This window comes from Trachemys scripta, chromosome 1 (genome assembly GCF_013100865.1).
Source record: "Trachemys scripta elegans isolate TJP31775 chromosome 1, CAS_Tse_1.0, whole genome shotgun sequence".
Lineage (NCBI taxonomy): Eukaryota > Metazoa > Chordata > Testudines > Emydidae > Trachemys > Trachemys scripta.
Window position 1 is genome coordinate 248,312,952 of NC_048298.1, and position 26,541 is coordinate 248,339,492.

The 26,541-nt window shown below is 41.5% G+C and overlaps 1 protein-coding gene across 2 annotated transcripts in view; it reads left to right on the forward strand.

The window, feature by feature from the left end:
* GGACT (gamma-glutamylamine cyclotransferase) overlaps positions 1-25,073 on the forward strand; it is a 35,142-nt gene extending 10,069 nt beyond the window's left edge. For both annotated transcript variants that reach the window (XM_034758209.1, XM_034758210.1), the window contains one exon: positions 24,342-25,073. In XM_034758209.1, the coding sequence (XP_034614100.1) occupies positions 24,347-24,820 (474 nt within the window). In that variant the 5' untranslated portion in view covers positions 24,342-24,346 and the 3' untranslated portion in view covers positions 24,821-25,073. The remainder of the gene's footprint in view (positions 1-24,341) is intronic.
* The last annotated feature ends 1,468 nt before the right edge of the window (positions 25,074-26,541 follow it).

Here is a 26,541-nt window from a genome sequence, read left to right on the forward strand (position 1 = left end):
GAGGACAGTGTTATATCAAGGGAGAGGTGTATTTAAAATATTCTTTTTCTCTGTAGCTATTTTTCTGGCTGTTGCTTCCCACAGCTCCCATTGGCTGGGAACGGCAAACTGCGGCCACTGGAAGATGCGGGGGACCATGCCTGCGGATGGTCAATGTCAGCAAAATGTCTCGCAGCCCGCAATCAGATTACCCTGATGAGCTGCATGCGGCCTGCAGGTTGCCTACCTCTGCTTTAGGCACTCCAAATGCTTAGTTCTACAGGTTATAGTCCTCCATGGGTCCCTATTAACACACAGATTGTGGTGATGTAACAAAAGATTACTAGGACAAATACCCTAGCACAACTACTTTAACAGCTGCGAGAAAATTAATTAATCCAACAGTTTCTAACTCAGCCCTTAGACCAGAGGCAGTCCATTAAAAGGGTATACGGTCTCCTCATTGCAACCCCTCCACACCATGATCCTGCTGCAGCTAGTGCTGGCCCTCTTCCTATCTGGCCTTTCCTCTGTGGTCAGCTCCCATGCTGTTGCTGCTGGCCTGCGGTTCCTGCTTTCACACAGCCACTAGCTCTATTCTGCGATTGAACCCTTCTTACCTCAAATGTTGTTGTTTCCTTTTCTTGTACTCTATGGGTTATGGAGCCCTCTACTGGCAATGTTAGCTGAGTAACAGTGCTTTCTACTGGTTAGATCCTTCCACCTCCAGCTCAGCTGGAGTGAATAGAAGTTACCTAGTAATGAGGCAGAAGGTTCTTTTATAATTTTCCATTTGAAGAATGAAAATACTATAAACTCTTCACTCTGTTCAGTGGAAAAAGATGGAAGAAAAAATGTGAAGAAGATGGAAGTGATAACAAGAATAACAAAGACATCCTATGAACAGAGGCGGAATAAGATATATTGGGACCCTGGGCACAAAGAACATCTGTCCCACCCCCACATCCCTCCACCATGGAACTCTGCCCCCTGCTCCTTTCCTTTCCCCCAAGGCTCTGCTCTCTGGCCTGGCCAGAAGCCAGGCCATGGTAAGAGCTATCCAGGGAGCCTTGGGCCCTTCAGCTGCCCTGGGCGGCAGGCCTTGAAGGGACAGGGACAAGGGCCTGGGGTTGTTCTTGGGCACTCTGGCCCCCTGCCCAAGGCAGGTGCAGGGTCCGGGGCTTCCCACAGCTGCCCAGCCTCCCTGGGAAACTCTTACCATAGCCTAGGGCAGTGGTCTCTAAACTGTGGGTCACACCCCTCTAGGGGGGCATGGCAGGGCCCATCCCTACCCCCAGCTTTGCCCTGGCCCCAGCCCCAGCTGGGCTCTGCTCCTGCCTGCACCCCCACTCATAGCCCTCATCTGTGGGCCCTGGCCCCGCTCCTGCCCCGGCTCCCAGGGGGTGGGAGGGCGTGGACAGGGTAAGAGGGGATGGGTGTGACTGATAAAGTTTGGGGATCCCTGGCCTAGGATGACCATACATCCCATTTTGGCCCCAGACGTCCTGACATTTTTGGCAAAACTGGGCATTTGTCCCATTTGCTCTTGCCAGCTGATAACCAGTTGGCAAGAGCAAATGGGGGATAAATGTCTAGTTTTGCGCAAAAGGAGCTTGGGGGGGGTGAGTGGTTGGGTTTGGGCCAACCCTGCACGAGGTAGGAGGGGGGCTTCAGCGAATGGCTTGGGCCAGCCCTGCACGGGGAAGGGGAGAAGGCCATCTCTGTTGGGGGGAGGGGAGTTCAGCACCACACGGGGGAAAGGGAGAGGTGCCTAGAGCAGCTCCACACCAGGGAGAGGAGGGGAAAAGGGGCTGAGAGTAGCTCCACACAGAGGAGAGGTGAGGAAAGGGGCTCAGAGTAGTTCCACGCTGGGGAGGGGCTCCCATGCTGGGGGAAAGAGGGAGAGAGGGAGGGGCTTGCTCCCTCGGTTGACCATTTGGTGCGGGAGGCTTTTGTCTGGCACAGGTGGCCTCGGATCAGCTCAGCGTGGGGCTTGGGTGAGCAGCACTCAGCCAGCTCTGCTGAGTCTGCCTGGGTGGGGGCAGGGGGAATTGCTCACCACAGGCTTCTCTGGATGGGTTGGAGACAGGGCCTCAGAGGGGGAGAGAGGAGGAGCACGGGGCGTGGCTAGAGTTCCAGCCACGCCTGCGGGGCCCCCCAGTTGGCCAGGGCCCCATTGGCACATATGGTAATCTGCCACTGCCTATGAATGATTGATGACTGAAACTTGGTTGGTTGGACTGGAGCCCATCAGTGAGCTCAGGTTTATGCTGGCAGTAGGGCTTGAGCTCAGGGAGCTGATCTTTGTAGCTGGATGTATGGTTGGAAAAATCAGAGAGAGCGCTGAGGCAAGGGTAGAGTTGTAATCAGCAACAGTTGGGTGAGGGGGCTAAGGTTATCTAAGGAGAGATCAAGAAAAATTATTGCTCATGGAGAAGTGAAGGAGGACCAAATGTTCTAGAAAATGATAAAGAAGGGAGTACTAGAATTGGTAGAGCAGAATCAAATCTGAAGTGGAAGTGACCACTATTACAGAGGGTCAGAAAGACTGAGGAAGGAAGAGCAATACGAGATGATGATGAAGATGATATGATTCTTGGACTAGATCCTGAGAGATGAGACTAGGAGGAAATGGAAATTAGAAGTTAGATGGAAGGGTCATTGACATGGCTTCATTCACCTGAGATCTCTTGTGATTAAATGGCACTACGAGAGGCCAAAAGTAATAGATTGTATATGGAATGAGTAAATAAAAGCCTGATCTTTGATAGTGCGCAATAGGTTCACTAAAATGGGACAGAGTACAGCAGATATGTGGGATGTGTAAACATGAACTTTCACACTAATGTTTTTCAAAGTACTCTTGCCCATTTGTGCTCCGCGCTGCTGCATCAGAGTGTTGCTTTATTTCTCCCGTGTTGTCTGAAGTGTGGGTATGTTGTTTGGTAACTATTAACATTTTGGGGGAGGGAGAGAGAGTAAAATAGCTAAATTAAATTTAGATGAGATTGTACGGGAGTAAGGTTGTATCACATAAGGAAAATGTATAAATAAGTTTGAAACTATATGAATGAGCAAGAAATGGTTCAACACCATTTATGGAAATATCACTCCAGGCTTAATTTTGTCCTATCTGAAGATTTTGTAGAGAATAAAACCCAGCAGGATATATATCATATACATACAAGAAGTTTTTCACACATCAAACTAGTAACCTGCTCCAAGGTTGCAATGCTAGCTGTGAGACTGCTTAAATATACCAACTGTGAGAACTTTTCATTATGTGAAGCAAGCCATTTGACATTTTATGATGCTCATTGTACCCATGAAAAATACTACAGCTATATTCTTCTGAATTTTGTGTATTAGGAAACAATGTTTTGGGGGAAGGGAATAGGAAGGGCTAAAATAGAAGAGGGTCTTGTCAATGGGTATCTCATAGCGTTGACTTGTTTTTGAATCTCTCTTATGGAAAGAGAGGTGGGGGGAAAGGGGAATTTTAGGCGCAGAAGAAAATTAACATTTAATTGTTTTTCCCCTAGATTGTAGAGAATGACCAAAAACACACCTGTATTCACACCGTACATGCTATTGTAATAATCTTTGTACAAAATATGTGCCTTTTTAAGGTATCATTTGAAAAGTTATAATTCACTGGTCAATAATATCATGGTGAAATGTATGTAGCAATATTATATGTAAAAGATCCCCTGGTATAATGTTCTTAGCACATGTTCAAAACCACACCGCCCTGCCCAGGCAGAAGTATCCTGAATGAAGAAATGTTCGTTTACTCATGTAAATTGAGGTAAACAGGGTCCTTAAGATAGCCAGGAGAGGAGATGGCAGGAGACAAAGCAAATTTGCATTTCAGCAAACACAGGTGAGAAGAAAGAACAGAGAGCCTCCTGCACCACCAGACTCAGGGCTTGTCTACACTGTCACTTTACAGCGCGCAACTTTCTCTTTCAGGGGTGTGAAAAAACACCCTGCTGAGCTCTGCAAGTTTCAGCCCTGTAAAGTGCCAGTATAGACAGTGCACCAGCACTGAGAGCTATTCCCCTCGTGGAAGTGGGTTTTTTATAGCGCTGGGAGAGCTCTCTCCCAGTGCTATGCCTCAACTACACAGCCACATTAAAGCGCTGCCATGGCCAGCGCTTTAACATTGCTAGTGAAGACATGCCCTTAGTGTCACCTTCTTTAATATTTGAATAAACTTTGCTTTGCGGGGCAACCCCCAGAAGTATCCACTTCAAAGGTTAACTGGACTATAAAGAAAAGAGCAGAAACCCGCAAGCTCTCTTTCACCTAAGAAGACAAAGGAACCAGACCTTTGACTTTGGGGGGAGAGCCTGACCTGAGAATTTGGTCAGGTGTGTTGCTGGGAGGGAACCTGTGGTAAGGACTTTACCTTGAACCAAGTCTAGCTTGTTAAAATGCTTCATAGCAGATAAAACTTATCTTTATTTTTCTTGTAACCATTTCTGACTTTAATACCTGATACTTGAATTCACTTAAAATCCTATCTCTTCATAGTTTAAACAAATTTGTTTTATTTTTTTAATCTAAACCAATGCAGTGTTGCCTTTAAACTGATCTGGCACTTTATTCTTTTGTTGAGCATATATTATAATGCATTGTTTTCCCAAAGATTACAAATGGGTGAAGTGCAATGGACGGCATGTTATGAGCATGTTAATACTGATATTGTCCCATCTTTCTTACTGCGGGACTGTGTTGTGACTACACTTTATACCGTTCACAGCTTGGTTTTGATTTTTTTTACATGAAAACCCAGTTATGATCCAGACTTAACTGCCTCCACAGCAGGCACATTTCCACAACAATAAAATACTAATGATAAAATGTGATTTAAGAAAATTAATGCTTGTTTACCTACACAATGATAATTTCAGTTTTGTCATAGTATCTTTAATACTTTTTGTAGTTAATTTTTAACATAGGACTCCTAGATTCTCATGATAAGCCTATCATATGTATCTGATTTTTAGATATCCGGGGGTCCATAGATTACGGGCTTTACCAACTATTTCTCAGGTATAGCTTTTGTTTTGCAGATTAGAAATTAACCTGTTTATTTCTGTTTTTAAAAATCTGTTTTCCCCCACAGCTTTTGCTGGTTCTTTTAAAACCACGTTATCAGTTGGAGTCTTTAGGTAATGGTAATTCTATGTTAATGTGTTCAAGTTGTTCTGCTAGCATCATCCTGCAGAATGGAAAAAAGTGTTCATAAATATTTTCAGGGACTATAGAGAAGACGTTCTTAAGCTTAATGATTTTTATCTCTTACGAGGCATAAACTCCCTGGTAATTTTGTTCTTGTGTTATCTGTAAAAACACAGCAGTATGAGCAGCATGCACAGAATTTAGTATTTAGTTGGGCAGCTGTTCTTGGATCTGAACTTCTAATTATTTCTGGTTTGTGGGGAGAACTGCTGCTGATGCAATTTGTGTGGCATATTGTCTGAGATGCAACAATATAATCATTTATTTAACTGTCTGCCTAGGAAACCTTTTGTTGACCTACATTGTTCTGTTTGTCATGGCCCTACTCTTGCTTATACACATGCACATGTATAACTGTCTTCATGTGAGTTGTTCCATTGATTTCAATGGGACTACATATGTGAAGAAAGTTACAGTTGTATTTGTGTAGGATTGGGGCCTAAATTTGCTGCAAGTCTAGAAAAATAGTGCACGTCTTGTCTACAGTTATCACATCAACTGCTTGGGAAAAACCTCTATAGGTACAGATTTCCTCTATTAGTCTTTCTCCGCTATTCTACATCAGTGTAATCTAGTTGACAAGGCTGTTATCAGCAGAGCCAATAAAATATACACTTAAATCAGTATTTTGGAAGCCCCTCATTAATACATATCAACAAGATCATTTAAAACCAAAAGCATGTGTTGTTCTGAAATCTTTTAGCCATCATAATCACACAAACAAAAAGTGGTATGCTAAAATAAAAATATTTTTGTGCAGGATGTTTTTTATGCTGTGGGGACTGTATAGTTTAATGAGAAGGAAAGAAAGGAAAACTGGAACATCAGTAAAATTATGTATAAGAAGATAAAGCCCAAAAGATTGGGGGAAGGAAGGAGGAATGTGGATAATGGGTCAGTTAATATATAGCTGAACTTCAAAAGGAACAACTTACAGGAAACTAAGCACTAGAATGTGTATTTGGAAATAGAAATGAATAAGTGCATTTTTACACGTAAACAAAAATACTAATAACATGATTAGAAATGTTCCTAGAGAGGAATGAACTAAAGCCAATACTTTTTATTTCAGTGTTTTCCATTCAGTACGTGTTCTGGACTAATTTGGTGTGGGAACAGATGCAAAGGTTCTATTTTTAAGCCTGTATATGGCACAGATTGTCCAATGCCAGAAGTAGATAACTTCTACCAATCACAAAGATATAAAGTATCCCTAATCATTGTTTTATCTCTACAGCGGTCTTTGATACAGTGGACTAGATAGGGGTATGGATTGCTCTGTGAACCCTGGAAGGGACAGGCAGAATTGCGCTTGAGTCGATCTCGGTTCTTCCCTTTTTGAGAGGACGCATAAAGTATCTTTGAACACTTACCGCAAGGGCTTGTTGATGTGGGGTGCCACAGGGTACAATTCTGTTGCCTCCTGTTGAGTGTGTAGATGAGACTCCTGGTCTAAATAAGATTAACAGCACCCCTTCACTGACATTCTTCTGTCTGTGCCTTCTACCCAGACAGAGTCCTCAAGTGAAATCCTGACCCCACTGACTTCAGTGGGGTCAGGATTTCACCCCTTGACTTTCTCCCACCAAGGTTGTACAATTTTATCCAGCCCAGCCAACACTGGACAGATCTTCGTTTCCAAAGACTATCCAGGTGTGCCTCATATCTCTTTCATATCTGGCCAAAGAGCATCAAAACTGACTTTAAAAAAAAAAAAAGTGTGATCTATGAAGGAAAATAGGTTTGTGCCTCTGACTGTTTTTTTTCTTTTAAAGAAATTAAAACTAACTTTGTTTTTCACATTAGAAATTCTGGTCTTGTTGACTTTCTTTTTTTGGAAGACTGTAAATGACTGGAGAGCAAGTACATTTTAAGATATTAAACAAATCATGAATGTAAAACCTTCCTAACTGAGTTAGCAAGCAATCCAATGAATTCTCTTTAAAAAATTTGAATTTTTGAACACCTGTTTAACTCAAGCAATTGAGTGGGGGAAAGCTCTTTTGTTAAAGACTCGGCACCCCTTTTATTCGGGCTCAGCCTGCTGACTGCTTTTTACAACATTGAGCTGTGAGGTGCACCCCTGCTGTGCTTTCCCATTCCTCCTCCCTCCCCCGCCCCCCAGTTGTGTCCCTTGATGAGAATATTTGAGGCTGAGTTTGCATGCCTCTCCTCCTCCCTAGCTCCTAATTCTGGTCTCCTATCTGTAGGATGCTGGCCAGCACCAAACCAGTTTTGAGATGCACTGTCTGGTGTAAGGGTTGGGAATGCCTCCAAACATTGGTTAAAGAGCCACAATTAATCTTTTCCAGAAAGGAACTTGTTTTCAGTGATTATTGGGTAAATGTCCTTCTGGCCTTAAAATCTAAGAATATTTAATTTTTCAAAAAAATCTCTTGTAAAGTCCATATAACCCTGTGTATTTCTCCACCTCCTCACACTTCAAAGCCAACGTTTGAAAGTTATAAAAGATGGATATAAAAGCAAAGCCATCAGTCGCTCACCCATTCATGATGAAACTTATTTAAACTTAAATAAGTCAGTATTTGCATAATAGAGAAAAAAATGAGAGAAACAGTTTGAATATATACCTTGTTATAAACAGTGAGTTGAAAAGTATCTTGACAATGTCTTTTATTGTAGCTTTTTGATTTTCTTGTATATTTTCTTTTAAAGGGGGGGGGGAAATCTCTTTTGGAGCTCTAAAACAAGCTCAATGTCTCCAGTTTTCAATGTAAATTTATACACAGTAAATATTTTTATGAAATTTCTTTTCAAAGTTATGGGCATTTGCAATGGCCTCTTTCAAAAGCTGTTTTAAAAAATTGTTTCTGTTTTCTGGCTACTCAAGCTGATTATACCATTTTATGGTCTAATTGCCTGCCAAACTTCAGGTTGGGTTTTAAAATGAGCAGTGAAACCTGGGAAAGATTTCAACCTCTCGTACCCATTAAAGTAATATAAAAAGTACATGTGTTTACTAGCTTCACCCTTTTTAGTTAATGAAATACAGGGTCACCAGTTCTGCCTTTCTTACAGGGTTGTCAATTTGCTTTGCAGAAAGTAGTTAAGGAGAGTTGGGCTCTTTAGAATTCTGAGCTGTAAGATTATTATTTTGAAGACACGGGAACTCCAGAGAAGCAGAAAAATACTCCTACCTCTGTATTCTTAACAGATCTTTCAAGTGACCTGACTCATATAGCCACAGATTAGGTGGAAAAGTCATAGTTGGCACATACTTAGAAAGCAAGGATTGATCACTATGGGCCAAATTTTGGTTTAGCTGGAGTCAGGAGTAAAGCTTCTTTTACCTTTAATGGGACCAGGACTTAGCCCTAATCAAAATAGGAGGTTTTGACAAATTGTTTCTCATTGCTTTCGGCTTTTCTTAACATCACTAAGACCCTAATGATGACACTTGAAAACTTTAGACATGTAGAGTTCATTGCTCAATGACCTACCAAGGACAATTGTATGATAATGTGGCCTGTTAGCGACTAAAGTCATGCTCATGCATGATTCCTCTTAACTTTCTATGGAGCACTTTTGCTTTTATTGTTTTTATTTTTAAGTACTAACTGTCTTAAAATCAAGGCATATACAAGTGCAGAGCATTTATAGAAATGTACTGTGTTATTCTGGTGACACCAGGTGTTGAAAGGAAAAAATGTAATGCATTCCATATTCAAAAACATGCATTTTTGTATTTGTCAGTTATACTGAAGTAAATATTGAATTGTGAAATGACAAACTGTTTCACTAATATTTTTAGCAATCCATTTTAAAACAAATGTCAGAATGCAGAGAATCAAAAGTGGCCATTTCCTATCTTTTCCCTGGAATGACCTATTTTGCTATAGAATCATAGGACTGGAAGGGACCTTGCGAGGTCATCTAGTCCAGTCCCCTGCACTCATGGCAGGACTAAGTATTATTTTTTGATAAATACAAAAAGAAAAATATTTTTCTTTTTGTAATGGCTTTACTATTGTATACTGTTTCTGTATTCCCCATAGCTGGAATTTTATGCCTGTTTTTCAATTTACGATTGAATTTCGCTCAGTAGCTCACTAGTTAATTGGGCTAAATCCACAAAGAGGACTTAGGCTCAGTGTGCAACACCTAACTCTAGGCAGCCTGTAACCTAATGGAATCCACAGCCCTGAATTAGGAAGCCATGGTTCCTATACAACACTTAGGGCCCTACCAAATTCATGGGAATGAAAAACATGTCACGGATTGTGAACTCTGGTCTTTTGCATGCTTTTACCCTACACTATACAGATTTCACAGGGGAGACCAGCGTTTCTCAAATTGGGGGTCCTGACCCAAAAGGTTGCAGGGGGATGACAAGGGTATTTTAGGGAGGTCACGGTATTGCCACCCTTACTTCTACATTGACTTCAGAGCTGGGCGGTTGGTGGCTGTTGGCAAGGCACCCAGCTCTGAAGGCAGTGCCCCGCCAGCAGCAGCAGAGAAGTAAGAGCAGCAATCCATACCATGCCACCCTTACTTCTGCGCTGCTGCCTTCAGAGCTGGGTGGCTGGACAGTGGCAGCTGCTGACTGAGGGCCCAGCTTTGCAGACAGCAGCATAGAAGTAAGGGTGACAATCCTTAATTCTGTGCTACTGCTGGCGGTGGCTCCGCCTTCAGAGCTGGGCTTCCGACCAGTAGCCACCACCGCTCTCCAGCTGCCCAGCTCTGAAGGCAGCGCCTTCACCAGCAGCAGTACAGAAGTAAGGGCAGCAGTACCGCAACCCCCCCCCCCCCCCTACAATACCTTGCGACCCTCCCCCAACTCTTTTTGTGTCAGGATCCCTACAATTACAACACCAGGAAATTTCAGATTTAAATAGCTGAAATCATGACATTTACAATTTTTAAAATCCTATGGCCGTGAAATTGACTAAAATGGACCGTGAATTTGGTAGGGCCCTAACAATTCATAGGGAAGGTTAGGTGCCTGAGAATGGGATCCACAAAAGTCAACGTGCTGAGTGGGAAGCTGCCTTAGCTAGCCCATAAGAAATGTTGGGTCAAAGGGAGGCACCTCTCTCAGCCTGGAATGCACTACCTTGAATGCTCTCCGGCAGTTAGGCGTGTAGGCCTATTTCTGCCACACGCAAATAAACCTAAGAACATAAGAATGGCCATACTGGGTCAGACCAAAGGTCCATCCAGCCCAGTATCCTGTCTACCGACAGTGGCCAGAGGGAGTGAACCTAACAGGTAACGATCGAGTGATCTCTCTCCTGCCATCCATCTCCACCCTCTGACAAACAGAGGCTAGGGACACCATTCTTTACCCATCCTGGCTAATAGCCATTAATGGGCTTAACCTCCATGAATTTATCTAGTTCTCTTTTAAACCCTGTTATAGTCCTAGCCTTCACAACCTCCTCAGGCAAGGAGTTCCACAGATTGACTGTGTGCTGTGTGAAGAACTTCCTTTTATTTGTTTTAAACCTGCTGCCCATTAATTTCATTTGGTGGCCCCTAGTTCTTATATTATGGGAACAAGTAAATAACTTTTCCTTTCTCCACACCACTCATGATTTGATATACCTCTATCCTATCCCCCCTTAGTCTCCTCTTTTCCAAGCTGAAAAGTCCTAGCAGCTTTAATCTCTCCTCATATGGGACCCGTTCCAACCCCCTAATCATTGTTGCCCTTCTCTGAACCTTTTCTAATGCCAGTATATCTTTTTTGAAATGAGGTGACCACATCTGTACGCAGTATTCAAGATGTGGGCGTACCACGGATTTACATAAGGGCAATAAGATATTCTCTTTATTCTCTATCTCTTTTTTAATGATTCCTAACATACTGTTTGCTTTTTTGACTGCCGCCGCACACTGTGTGGACGTCTTCAGAGAACTATCCATGATGATTCCCAGATATCGTTCCTGATTAGTTGTAGCTAAATTAGCCCCCATCATATTGTATGTATAGTTCGGGTTATTTTTTCCAATGTGCATTACTTTACATTTATCCACATTAAATTTCATTTGCCATTTTGTTGCCCAATCACTTAGTTTTGTGAGATCTTTTTGAAGTTCTTCACAGTCTGCTTTGGTCTTAACTATCTTGAGCAGTTTAGTATCATCTGTAAATTTTGCCATCTCACTTTTTACCCCTTTCTCCAGATCATTTATGAATAAGTTGAATAGGATTGGTCCTAGGAATGACCCTTGGGGAATGCCACTAGTTACCCCTCTCCATTCTGAAAATTTGCCATTTATTCCTACCCTTTGTTTCCTGTCTTTTAACCAGTTCTCAATCCATGAAAAGTTCTTCCCTCTTATCCCATGACAACTTAATTTATGTAAGAGCCGTGGATGAGGGACCTTGTCAAAGGCTTTCTGGAAATCCAAGTACACTATGTCGATTGGATCCCCCTTGTCCACATGTTTGTTGAACCCTTCAAAGAACTCTAATAGATTAGTAAGATATGATTTCCCTTTACAGAAACCATGTTGGCTTTTGCCCAGCAAGTTATGTTCTTCTATGTGTCTGACAATTTTATTCTTTACTATTGTTTCAACTAATTTGCCCAGTACTAATGCTAGACTTACCGGTCTGTAATTGCTGGGATCACCTCTAGAGCCCTTTTTAAATATTGGCGTTACATTAGCTATCTTCCAGTGATTGGGTACAGAAGCCGATTTAAAGGACAGGTTACAAACCATAGTTAATAGTTGCGCAATTTCACATTTGAGTTCTTTCAGAAATCTTGGGTGAATGCCATCTGGTCGTGGTGACTTGTTATTGTTCAGTTTATCAATTAATTCCAAAACCTCCTCCAGTGACACTTCAATCTGTGAAAATTCCTCAGATTTGTCACCTACAAAAGACAGCTCAGGTTTGGGAATCTCCCTAACATCCTCAGCCATGAAGACTGAAGCAAATAATTCATTTAGTTTCTCCGCAATGACTTTATCGTCTTTAAGTGCTCCTTTTGTATCTCGATCGTCCAGGGGCCCCACTGATTGTTTAACAGGCTTCCTGCTTCTCATGTACTTAAACATTTTGTTATTACCTTTTGAGTTTTTGGCTAGCTGTTCTTCAAACTCCTTTTTGGCTTTTCTTATTACATTTTTACACTTAATTTGGCAGTGTTTATGCTCCTTTCTATTTACCTCACTAGGATTTGACATCCACTTTTTAAAAGATGCCTTTTTATCTCTCACTGCTTCTTTTACATGGTTGTTAAGCCACAGTGGCTCTTTTTTAGTTCTTTTACTGTGTTTTTTAATTTGGGGTATACATTTAAGTTGGGCCTCTATTCCATGCAGTTTGCAGGGATTTCACTCTAGTCACTGTACCTTTTTAATTTCTGTTTAACTAACCTCCTAATTTTTTAATAGTTCCCCTTTCTGAAATTAAATGCCACAGTGTTGGGCTGCTGAGGTGTTCTTCCCACCACAGGAATGTTAAATGTTGTTATATTATGGTCACTATTTCCAAGCAGTCCTGTTATAGTTACCTCTTGGACCAGATCCTGCGCTCCACTCAGGACTAAATTGAGAATTGCCTCTAACCTTGTGGGTTTCTGTACCAGCTGCTCCAAGAAGCAGTCATTTAAAGTATCGAGAAATTTTGTCTCTGCATTTTGTCCTGAGGTGACATGTTCCCAGTCAATATGGGGATAATTGAAATCCCCCACTATTATTGAGTTATTTATTTTGATAGCCTCTTTAATCTCTCTTAGCATTTCATCATCACTATCACTGTCCTGGTCAGGTGATCGATAATAGATCCCTACTGTTATATTCTTATTAGAGCATGGAATTGCTATCCATAGAGATTCTATGGAACGTGGATTCATTTAAGATTTTTACTTCATTTGATTCTACATTTTCTTTCACATATAGTGCCACTCTCCCCACCCCCCCCACCCCCAGGCAAGACCTGTTCTGACCTTCTGATATATTTTGTACCCTGGAATGATTGTGTCCCATTGATTGTCTCCACTCCACCAGGTTTCTGTGATGCCTATTCTATCAATATCCTTCTTTAACACCAGGCACTCTAGTTCACCCATCTTATTATTTAGACAGTGGTGGTGCCCCTCCTATAATCTTTAGCTCAATGGTTGGAACACACTCCAGGATGTGGGAAACAGATGTTCAAATCCCCCTCTGCTTGACATGACCTCATATTTTCCACCTCTCAGGAGAGTGCCCTAACCACTGGACTATGGGGTATCCTGGGATGGGCCTCTATCCCTCATATTGAGTCTGTTCCACTTTGTATAAATAATTAAATAGTCATTGGAAAAGGAACTGGAATTTGGGTCTCCCACAGCCTGGGTGAGTACGCTTAACTACCGGGCTGAAGTTTATTAAGGAATCACCACCACTTCCTCTCCTTTGTGTGAGGCCCAGTCTGTTAGGTGGCCTCTGAGAATGCCCACCTGATTGTGTCCCGCAGGTGGGATAGGTGGGGGAATGCCTCAGTTGAGGATCTCTCCATAAAATAGGCACTTGGCATCAGGACGTAGGCATCTGTGTATACGATCACTAGCAGATTTTTAGGCACTTGGCAGACTTTATTAGTGGAAAATTAAGTGCCTATAAGTTTAGGCATCTGCTTGGGGTAGGTGGCAGCTGAGTGGGGTTTTTGAGGATCTAAATTTTGCACTGCCTAAAAGGGTAGTTAGGCAACTAAGTCTATTTGAGGATCTGCTGCCTTGTACTATTTTGCTTTCTCTTTCTCCAGTTAATTAGCACCAATAAGTAAATGTTTGCCCGAGGGTGCTGGTGTAACATTAATAAAGGCTCATAAGTATCCCTAGATAATTGCTGTCAAATATAGAGCAAATTCTATTAAAGTTATATCATAATCTACTTGGAGACGGGAGGTTTGTCTCAGCGATTTGTATACTTAATTGCATCAGCGTTCAGTGTAGATTTATTATGGGAGTAAAGTCCTCTTCCACTAAGTTGTTGGGCCGTGTAGTCCGTTTAGACAGTTGTGTATATTTTGCAAAGTGAATAATTATCTTTAATTTTGATCAGTTACTAATTTCTCCAGTCCAAAACAGTATAATTTTTTATGTTTAGGTTATTTTATATGCTTAATAATATAGTTGTAAAATCTAAATCAAAATTGTACTTTGCAGACAGTTTCTTAGTCCCTGCCGACCTTTGTGAAATTATGCTTTTGGTATGGATGGCCATGAGTGCTTATCTGCTCTCAGATATAGGCCACACACCCTGACTAGGATCAAAACTATACCTCTTCATGCCATTTGAACTGTGTAACCCACAAATGAACAATCAGTCAACAATGTTCAATCCAATCCTCCTTCCCAGGCTTGGCTGCTCCTCCGGTTCCTAGCTCACAGCTGCTCAGCGCACGAGCCCTTGGTCAAAGCAGCCGCTTTGTGAAGCACGTTTCTTTCCTTTTTACGTCCGTCCCTCCCATAAGGCTTAATAGTGTTGCCATGTGCTGTGGAGCTGGCTTTAGCAGCTGCCTCTAGAACAGACCATTAAACTCTTCCTGCCCTTGTCCAATGTGAGGGTATCCCCCCTCTTCATAATGTGAAACACCTATTTAGGAGGGAGGGATAGCTCAGTGGTTTGAGCATTGGCTGCTAAACCCAGGGTTGTGAGTTCAATCCTTGAGGGGGCCACTTAGGGATCCGGGGCAAAATCAGTACTTGGTCCTGCTACTGAAGGGGGCTGGACTCAATGACCTTTCAGGGTCCCTTCCAGTTCTGTGATATATATTTTTTTTGTGGGCCAGATCCAGTGTGCTTAATAAATTAAACCTATAGCAGATTAGGGATTTGAGGAGATGAGTTAGGAGATACCAAATCCAGTGCTGGGATCCTTAGGATCTCTCGGGGGCAGGGGGCAAGAAGGGGGGAAACTAGGATCCTGACATAGCTGCAGAAACAACAACCAAGCCAGCTCAGCATGAGGAGACATTTGGGGACAAAGGGCCCACTGCAGCAGATATGAAGCTTTTTTTATATTACATTTACCAATGGTGGCTAATTTTGTAGGCTCAGGCCTGGGGAAGAGTTTCTTGGTTTTTATAAAGGGTGGATAAAGCCTTGCATAAAGGAGCAAGCATCCACCTCTTTCTAAGTCACTTCCCCAATCTCCATGGCATAAGAGGCAGAAACTGACCATTACCAGCACTCCTGGGGCAGTTTCCTTTTAAATTTATAGTCTTTGCATCCCTCATTGAGCTCCCCTTCGGGTTGTTGATGAAATGAGCCTTACGCCATTTCTTGCCAACAATTCCACCTCCTGTAGGAAGCGTCAGGGGGCTGTTGTTACCAGTATACATTAGAGCAGTCCTGAGGATATTCTGGCTTGTGCTGGGGGCTAAAAGTTACCTTTGCTTGGATTTTTCTCCCAGAATAGCTTACCCAGACCTGATGATCTGGCCCAAGATGTCCAATTTTTGCTACGTCACCCGTGAAAGACCTAACGTGCCTGGTAGCCAGGTTTTACCCCCATGTTAGCAAAGTTCTTCCCCTTGAACAAGTAACCAAGATCAGGGAGCTTATAAGGACTTTACTTTTGATACCCATCTGGCAGGGACACCATTTTTTAGGATTATGGTTTCCCGTACAGACACTAGAGTAGGCTACCCTACGTTGGAGGTCTCATAGAACTTCAGGGGTGGAAGGGACCTCAGGAGATCATCTAGTCCAATACCCTGCTCAAAGCAGGACTAATCCCCAATTAAATCATCCAATAGATTTTTGCCTCCAAGGCATTGCTGCTGTCTTTATGGGATACTGACCACATCCAGATCCCTGGATGACCACTTCACCCTCCCTTCAACTCCCATCCAATCTCTGAAATGATGGGACCAGACCAGAGATCTGACACACATACACAGCTTCTGAGGACCTGGTTATGAGTAACACATTTAATCCCATTGTTGCCAAGGGAAGTGTTCCCCCTCAGAATGCAAGAGGAGCTTCAACTGGCTGAAGATGAGAGCAATTGGAAATGCCATAACAGCCTCCTTCTGTCTGATTTAGAGCGACAGCTGCATTATGGTGAAAGAGACAAACTTTTGAGGTCTCTGTAGCTATGTAGAGCTCTGTGTAACTTGAAAGTTTGTCTCTTTCACCAATAGGAGTTGGTCAAGTAAAAGGTATTACCTCATCCACTTTGTCTCTCTACTATCTTTGGATGAACATGGTTAAAATAACACTACAAGCTGCATTATGGTCATTTGCATTGATAACAAGGTGAAATTCACAGCTGAGAACAGAAACCATTTACAATCCTCTCTTGGAGGATCTTTCAGTTTTGGCATGCTGTATATATGACAAGCTCAGCTCCCAGGTTATCTTATTGATTCCCAGCACCCTCTCCAGGGGAATGAAATCTGGACAGTCAATTTTCAGTGCTTCCGTCAGTTTTCCTCAAGGAGAGGGGACTTCCTAGTTTGGCTTACATGCATCAAACAGCAGCAAAAAGTTGGATATTTTGTGCTCTGGACATTGAGAGGAAAACAAACACACACATGGAAGTTAGTTTGACTAATTACATGAAAAGGTATCTATCTCACACATGCTTTTTTTCCATTTCAGCTCTGGTAACCAGGAAAATCAAGGATAGTGAGCTCTGTGTAGCTCAACAAGCCTTGGTTCTCCTCTCCAGAGGACTTGTCAGTCCATCTTCCATAGTGATTGTTCCTCATCAAAGATTACATGATGGGTTACCAGTATGCTGCCAAGATCCAGGCAAGTTCTTATTGGTGGCCTAGAAAATAGAAATTAACTTGAATTAATGTGGCTACTCTGAGCATCTGATTTTGTTAGTCCAGAATGTAGGCTCTACTGCCGTAAGGTATGTCTTCAGTTTCAGGAGTGCTGAACATGATCTCTGTGCAAAAGTTCCAGTCAAGGCCTGCTGATGTTTCCTTTTTGACAGATTCATCAAGGCCACAGTACTTTCATGTGGCTCTGCTGGTGTTCTACAGACTTATCCTGGAAGAGAGAGTTTGGCATTCCATACCCACATTTCTAGAATCGTAAAAGCAGTGGTGAAACTCTGCCAGCCTCTCAAACTACCCAGCACCAGCTGGAAGCTGAATTTATTTCTGAAACATTTAATAGAGCAGCCTTTTGAGCCTATGGCTCTTTGTATTTCCTCTTTATTTAAATTGGCCCCTCTTGTGACAATCATCTCTGCAAGATGGTTCAGTGAGAGCACCTTGCCAATCAAGAAACTGTTTCTACAATTCTTTCCTGACAAAATAGTTTTAGGAACAAGTACAGAATTCCTTTCTAAAGTTGTTTCTGACCGTTAAATCGGGACATCACATTGCATCTGACCCAACCAACCTCATACTAAGGATTTAAGATGGCATCACCTGAACACTTGTAGAGTTGTTGAATTTTACCTGAGACAGAACAAAGTCTCTCAGGCAAACAAATGCTTTGTTCATCTTTAATGTTGGCAAGAACAAAGACCTAAAGGCATCCGAAGCAACCTTCTCTTGGTGGGGTAATCAGCTGGTGTTCAGTCTTATAGGAAGGCTGTTAAAACTTTCTTCCAGGCTAAGAGCACATTCTAGGACAGCTGTTCCAACTTCTTGGAGAGAGAGGTGTAGAACTTCGCTGAGCAGTGACCTGGCCATCTCTTCAGTCTTTTATGAAGTGCTACAAGATGGTTATCACCTTCTCTTTTAATGCTGCATTTGATGGCTTGTTTACCTGGTGCATTAGTTTGCACTCAAGGGATATAAATTCTACTGTATACTACTGTATCGCATACTATCTGGCCCATGTAGACCCTGTTCGTGCACACTAAAAGTTCCCTAATTTGTATTAATGTGGTGCCATTTGAAATTGGAAATTAATGTGCACTAGGGAATTTTTAGTGCTTAGCAGCAGGGTCCACTTAGGTCATTTAGTGTCACACCCATGCGCACTGGAATTTAGACTCCTCTAGGGCAGACTAATGCACCATGTAGACAAGCCCTGAAACTTGCAGTCTGCTGTGCTCCCTATATCCTTTCCATTTTTCTCTCCTTCCCTTTTTTTTGAGTCTTACTCAAATCATCTTCGCACTTGCTTTGTTCCAAGAGCTAACATTTCTACACAATAACTGGAAATATTCTGGGAATTGGTATGTAAATTAATGTGCTGACCTGGCTGCAAAAGCTCTGTTCCAGGTTTAAAAATGCCTGTATTCTGCCTTTACAGGATATGGGTACTTACTTTGAACCAATGTGGGATGTGTGGTGCGCTCTGCTGCATGCAAATACCCATAGCGGTGTTTGTGCCCGCACTGGGCACAAACAAGGTGTGGTACTCCGTGCAAAGTTATTTTCTGTGTTTTCTTTAATGCTGATTTGGCTTTAACCCACTCTATCTTTTTTCCTGCTGAAAGTGAAACAATGCCCTAGCAATTATGCCTGTAAGACCGATACATCTGCATATAAAAACTGAAGCTTGATGTCCTGGAGTGGAGATCAGATTCTGGGCTGGTTACTCTGGCATGTTTATATAGCAGGATCACAAGATGGACATTTCTTTTGTTTGGTGACCTTCCCTGAAGATCATTCAGACACTTTCATATTCATTCAAATACTGTTAACTTTTGGGATGAACAAAATCCATATTTTGCAATATCTGAAAAAAAAATTGCAGCCAAGTGAATGTGACCAAAAAAACGGGGGATATTTTCGCTATAGTTGCTATTTGTAAATATCTTCAAGATAGTAATGTGCAGGTTTAGGTATACTAAAATATCTAATGTTGGAGTGCAAAGGAAGCTGTAAAATAGGGTGGTGCAGTGTTACAGGTACTCCCCAGTAGTGTCCAACATGGCATTGGTTACTATAATGCTGTTGTTTGTTTTCACAAACCAGCACTTCATAGTTTGAGAGAACAACTGCTGAGAGGAGACCATAACCTCTTGATTTCAAAGGAACCATCATTTCACTGGTGCCTCTGTGGTTAATGTAAGAAAGGTGTTTTGCCATAAACTTTTCTGAGGTATTCAGCAAGGTTGGAAAGGGGTCGGCCCAAGCAGGAAGCCCTTGTCTGTGCCATAAAGAAAATAGCAAGTTACAAAATGAAAGCATCAAAGAACCAACAGGATGCAGTCCCAAGAGTCCTTTCTGGCATGTTGGTCCTCCTTGAAAGTTAGCATTGAGTGAAGAGTGACCTTAAAATTCATTTCATTCAAACAGACTGAGCTCAAGTTTAAAGTTCAAGGCATTTTGTTTTTTCACCTGTTTCCTACAGTTTTAAGAAACTTCTGAAGAATTAATGTGTAACTATATCTGGTCACTGAGCCAACACTAAGAATGTTTCTCAAGGGAAAATAATGTTACTGTATAAAGGGAGGGAAATGGATACGTTTCTTAGTTGCAAGAAAATATTTCAACAAAATATAACCCAAACGGCTGTTACCATGATCCCTAACATCCCTGGTGCTGCTGCACTCGTACAGTCTCCTTTAAAAATCCCTAAAAAGATCCAATAATTGTCTGAAAAATTGTGGAAAGGATATTTTATTATGGGATTTACCGTTGGACATATTAGGCTGTGGTTTTGTTTTAGAGACAACCTTGGAATAAAGATTCTAATTGTGACAGTTTAATCTAATCTGCAATTACAGGTTGACTAATCTAACATTTAGCAATAGGTCTGGCCATCCCTTTCACATAGTGTTTGAATAGTTAGGCAGTAAGGTGGGGAGGCACTAAGCAGAGACTCAGTCATTAGACAGGCTTATATGGGAATACAGTATTTAAACCTTGTTACTGCTCATGTTCAGCACCAACCCTGTTTGTTTTCTAGCATTTTTATAGCTGGCTTTTACGCTAACCCAATTACAGTTTCTAATTTCATGATCCTAAAACCCAGTTACTTTAACTTCTAGTATTTTAAGTCTAATCCTGACAAAATGACTAGTGAGAGGTTGCATCAACAGTTTGACAGGCTGTCACTCATGGTTAAGAGAAATAATTTGAAGAGATGACATACAGATTTCACTCACATTTTCCCATGTCATTAAAATTTAATGACTGTAGTATGAATATTTCATGAAAGTACTTTTGAATGGGTTTGTTTTGCCCAGGAAGCTAGTGTACATTATAGGGTCTGATTTTCTGTAGTCTAAGGTAGTAAAGGTATGAAGTGTCAAACTGGATTACCTGAAGAGGCACCTTGTTTGTTTTCACTGTTGAATATTCAGTCTAGGAGTACAGCCTAGAACTATTTTTAGAGTGTGGTTTAGCAGTTTGTTGAAAGTCCTAAAATTTGATGCTGTTCTTTAGTCTCTTGCCACAAGGTGGCTAAAAATGTACTTATATCAGACAAAATAGAACTATCAGAAATTATGCTAATAATTTGTAACTGTTTCTGTGATGCAGTAAGCAACAACTAGGGTGAGAGACTGGATTTATTGTTTATTATGCAGAGAACTGTATAACTTGTAGTCTCCTGTAAGAACATTCAGCAACTATCTTCATCAAGTACATATGTTCACTGCTCTTGTTTGGACCATGGTTAATTTTTGTTACAAAAGTTTGGCCAGGATTAATGATTAGTTTTAAAGTGTATTTACTGCAAAGCAGTGCAACAGCTTTTTATTGTTGTGTGTTTTAAGAAGTCACATTTTTTGAGGCAAAGCGGCTCAGGCCTTGATACATTAGAAAAATATGTTACGTTTAGATGAGGGACAGTGATTGAAACTTCCATTCCCTAGTTGATCTTTACATGGTAAAGTCCCTTTTTTAAACATCGTGTCACAAACTGGAACTTTTAGCAGAAACCAAAGTGGTAAATGGTGTGGAGTGCTGGGACTGGACTGCATTAGCTATTTTAAAATAGATTCAAATGAAATACTAAACATTCAAGTACACTTTGATAGAAGAAAATGTGCTGCATACATTTCTCATTTAACAGTCCTCCCACTAGAAACTTTTTCAAAGAGTAGCTTCAGATGTACAGTAGGGAAAATCTTTTGTTTAATGGAAATGAAGCATATCTTTTTCTTACAGATGCACCATTTACTATTGAGCTTTTGGTGTGCATTTTAGTTTCTCCTTTTATATTTTAACTTATTAACTCTGACAAGTAACCTCTTGGTTGTGAACAATTTAATTCACAATTCATTTTTCTGATTCAAAGTGAACACAAGTGCCCTAATCCCCTAATGGGAATTAATTGCATGTTTCAGTGCTTAACTCTGATCTTTTCTCAATCCCTACTGGGACAAGTTTCTTCCTGAAGGATCTGTGTTTGTTATTCAAAACACAAGCTGAAAGGTGATGATTTTTCTTATAAAAGGGAGCCAGAGCAACCGAATATTAATGTTCTTTTTATTGTAAGGGAATGAGCTGTATCCCAAAACTCATTTGATGTCATGAATGGTAAATTATACTGAACTAACTTGACAACACACAGACCAAATCAGTGTGATCTTTTCCCCCCCAAGTGGGGGGAAAAAAAGTTTGGCCCAAAACAAAATAAAAACCAATGATATAATATTGTGGAAGTAGTCTCCCCCCCCCCCCCCCCACTGAAGTAATAGCATTATTCTAATAGTCAAAGGGCTGCTGGCTGTTTTAAATGACAATCCTGTAGACCAATAATGTGCTCTTCTGAATAGTCCAGCTCTTCCCCATCTGCCATAAATATTTGGTAGGTCACTAAAATAAGAACAATTAGCAGAAAACACGTTAATTTAATTTTGCTTTTAAAGGTTTTCTTACTAGTTGAGTTTTGTCTAATAAACCTCTTTCAAAAAGGAGTGTTAAGCTCACCTCTGTTAGGCTGCCAGACTGCTATGTTGGGTGAAAATGAGACAATCTCAAGGCAGCTTAGTGACTGATAGTGAAATTTGGAAGCGCATCAAACAGTTTGAAACTGCTTTTGTTACACACACACAAAAAATGGGGGAGGAGTAGATAGTCTTGAAGATAGCCAAGGAATGATGAAGCTAGGTTTTCCCCCCACCCATAAAACCACCCCTTTCTTCCACACTAAGCCCTAGGGCTGTTGTACTCAAAAATAAAACGAAGATTCAGAAAAATTCAAGTGACACTCAGGAGTGGTCTAGGCAAGGAAATGTAAGTTAAGGTTGAAGTGCATTGGCAGAACTGGATATGAGGATTTGGCTAGGGATTGAACAACATTCTGTACTTGCCTTCTACCCCAGCTGAAGTCAGGCTGTTGTTTCACTTTCATGAGCACTGAAATTCACCATTTGCCCCTGCCGCCCAAATGCTGAGTGTAAATCATAACATTTGTACTGTTCATTCAGAAAAGAAAGGACTTGTAGTTGATAAGCTTGTGAGAACACTGTCCTCTGGTACCACCCAGTCTGTAAATTGTCATTTAATAGTTGTTACAAGCACCCCAGAGCACCTTTTTCTCTACATGTCCTTGCACTTGTGACCATTGCTTTCAACTATCAGTGACTCAGTTGTGATCTAATTTTCCCTGCATCCCCCCACAAATCTGGTATTCCTAGTATTTTCACTCTTTGAATTCACAAATGCTGACTCACAAAACTGAGGTTACAGAAGATTCTTCAGCACATTACATGAAACAACCCCACATCATACTAGGCTTTTGCCACTACACTTTTGATGTGCCTCACTTTGGGACATTTCCTTCTGTTTCCTATTGGCACCGTTGTAAAATCCTCTCCAATCACTGGTGCTACTCATCCTCTGGTTCCTAAGGCCAGAGCTCAGGTTACTGCTACTATAAACATCAAGGCTCTGTTCTTGCTTTAATGTTGGGACCAAGCTTGCAGCATCCTATGGAAAAATAAGCCTTATTGTCTCCTTCTCATCTAAATGCTCTCGTGCAACATAGCATGATGATGTGATGCTATGTTCAAACACTTCAATTTTGCTTTTAAATGACTAACTCCACACCACTGTGTTATCCTGTGTGACAAGTAGCCATGCAGACATTCATACTGAAATGTATTGCTTCTGTTCTAGGGCAGCAGTGCACTTTCTTCAGTGTGAAATAAGGACTCTCAAATGTGCTGTGAGGGTAGCCACACACTTTTCCTCTGTTAAGGTGGAAAACACCCAACTGGCTGTGACTCACTCATTGCTATCACTAGTCCCAATAAATCAAATGCAGTCTTAAAACCTGCTACACCCAACTGTCCAAATTGTGATAATTAGCAGAGGAACAGACAGTTAAAAATGTAACTGCTACTGTACATTTCCACATTGGTTTTGGTAAAGGACATGTAAATTGTAGTGCAGTTGTTTTGGTAACTGAAATGGCTCCCCAGGTCGCTTTTGGTTTGTCACAAAGCACCGTAGCATTAGCATTGCTGTAGCAAGGGTCATGTAAACATGTGAAAGAAAGAGCCAGCTATGTTCTAGTTCAGAGGTTGGCAACCTCTGGCACCGGCAGGAAGCTGCGGCCAGTACGTCTCTCAGTCCGCGCCACTTCCCGCAGCCCTCATTGGTCTGGAACGGCGAACCGCGGCCAGTGGGAGCAGTGATCGGCCGAACCTGTGGAGGTGGCAGGTAAACAAAGTGGTCCGGCCTGCCAGGGTGCTTACCCTGGTGAGCTGCGTGCCAGAAGTTGCTGACCCCTGTTCTAGTTTCACTATGGTTCAAAAATACATTTGGTCACTATTGTGGCTGCTGTAGTGAAAGAATGGAAATTAATCTGTTTATAGGAAAGAAAATGAAAGATTAATAGAATTTTCCCAAACAATTTTTATGCTGGATTTGAGCACAATGGATAGATGCTGTTGCTGGAATTTATCTGTTTAAAAATTATCATGTAAGCAGGGCCGGCTCCAGGCACCACCTTAACAAGCAGGTGCTTGGGGCGGCCAAGGGAGAGGGGCGGCACCTGCGGCAATTCGGGGACGGCAGGTCCCTCACTCCCTTTAGGAGTGAAGGACCCTCTCGCTGAACTGCCACCACCCATCATGGCTTGCTTTTTTTATGTTTGGGGCAGCAGAGATGCTGGAGCCGGCCCTGCATGTAATAAAATTCCCTTGCTCAATTATCGTTCTAGATAGTTTTGTGTGTGCATGTACCTTCAATGCAAATTGTACGCTGAATTTTCAATTTAATATATTTTATGAACTAGATTATTAGTAATAGTTATTTTTGTCTGTTTCTTCTGTAGGTAGAATGGCTTGTGTTTTTGTGTATGGAACCCTTAAAAAAGGCCAGCCCAACTACCAGCACATGATAAATGGTACCCATGGGAGAACAAAATTCCAAGGCAGGGGACGCACCGTGGAGAAATACCCTTTGGTGATTGCAGGAAAATATAACATTCCTTTTTTGCTGAACATCCCAGGAACTGGACACCATGTTACTGGAGAGATTTATTCTGTTGATGACCAGATGCTGCAATTCCTTGATGAATTTGAAGGTTGCCCAGACATGTATCAACGTACTCCAGCGAGAATTGTAGTAGTAGAGTGGGAAGGTAAAAGCAGTGCACCTGAAGAGAGGCCAGCTGTTAACAGCATTATGGAATGCTTTGTGTACAGCACAACTACCTACCAGCCAGAGTGGATAAATCTCCCTTACTATGACAATTATGATTCCTTAGGGAATCATGGTCTTCATTATGTGCTACGTGAAAGTAGAGATTAAAAATGGAAGGTAACACAATGTATTAAGAAAATGCACTAAACACATGTTGATCACAAGCCTCTCTCAAGTAAATCTAGAATACTTTTATTGAAGCACCTTTTGTAACCTTTCTAACCACAAAAGCATTGATTCTAAGGGCTGGTCCACACTAACCCCCCACTTGGAACTAAGATACGCAACTTCAGCTACGTGAATAATGTAGCTGAAGTCAAAGTATCTTAGTTCAAACTTACCACGGGTCCACACGCGGCAGGCAGGCTCCCCTGTTGACTCCATGTACTCCTCTCATGGAGCAGGAGTACCGGTGTCGACGGTGAGCACTTCCGGGATCGATCCCAGAAGATCGATTGCTTACCTCCGGGTCCGGTATAGACGTACCCTAACATCATTATAATAGAGATACAGACTCTAATGCCAAGCCTGGCAAAATTTTACTTGTTCCCTCGGCCAAGATGAATAATTGTTTTTGATTGGTGAGCAAAATACTTTGTGTTTGGGTTTTTTCTTTCTTTTGTAAAATCAAGGTAAAAGGGCAGCTGAGTAGAAGGATTCTTCACGCTAACTGGTAAAGTTTCATGTCAGTTTTGTAAAAACTGGTAAAATCATGCTACTGCAAGATAATGAAATATGGCTGATTTCAGTATATTGGAAAAACAGCTCAGATTACTTCACGACACTCCTCAGTCAGTATGTTTCAAAAGAAAACAATTACATCCATGTCAAATGCTGTAAGAAAAAAAAAAGTGATAGAAAAAGTAGTAAAGAGAATTAAAAAAGCCTGAAAATAGAATGAACTTCTCACTGTGAGGTGTAACAAACTCTGCTGAATTTTGTCTGTTAAAGCTAACTTGATTGTAACAATTGTTTGTAAGATCCTCTGGGTTTATAAAATGTATTAGGATAAAATCTTGGGAATGTACAGGAGTTAAATTTAAAATGTTTTTATTTTGTCCCACTAGACCATACCAGCACTTTTGGTGCCATTACAGTCTACTGAGTAAATGTTTGCTCAGGGACTTGGTAAAAGCTGATTTTAGCTGCCCCATACATTATAGGACTGTTTTAGCAAAGTACTTAGTGATATAATAGCTCCTAAGTCTCTAGGAAATCTTTAATGCAAAAATCACAAATACATGAAACTGAACTGTTTTTTTGGTAAGCAAAGACCTTCTTTAATATTTTTTAAATGTAAAAAAGGATTTAGTCCTTTTTTTCTTTTGCACTATTTAGGCAAACACTTTTTTCTCTTGCTGCTTGATACCGAGTAGGTCCTCTACTTTGCATGTAATATTCACAGAGCACATGTTACATTCATTGTACAAACCTGTCAATGAGGGGAGGGTGTGTGTATGAAATGTAATCTGTAGAATAAGCCAAATTACACTTGCAGTGTGGTTCCTTGTACTGGGGATATATCATCAAGGTTATATACGAGGGATCAGAAACCTTTGGCATGCGGCTTGCCAGGGTACGCCCCTTGGCGGGCTGAGCCAGTTTGCTTACCTGCCATGTCTGTGGGTTCGGCTGATCACGGCTCCCACTGGCTGTGGTTTGCTGCTTCAGGCCAATGGGAGGGACAGGAAGCAGTGATCACTGCTTCTGATGACAATGGGAGATTTGCAAACTGATCCAGGGAACAATATGTTCTTATTAAATAATTGTAACATTGTTGTATGCAGAATCACATGGAAAAATTATACAGGGTACGTTTAACCATGCCA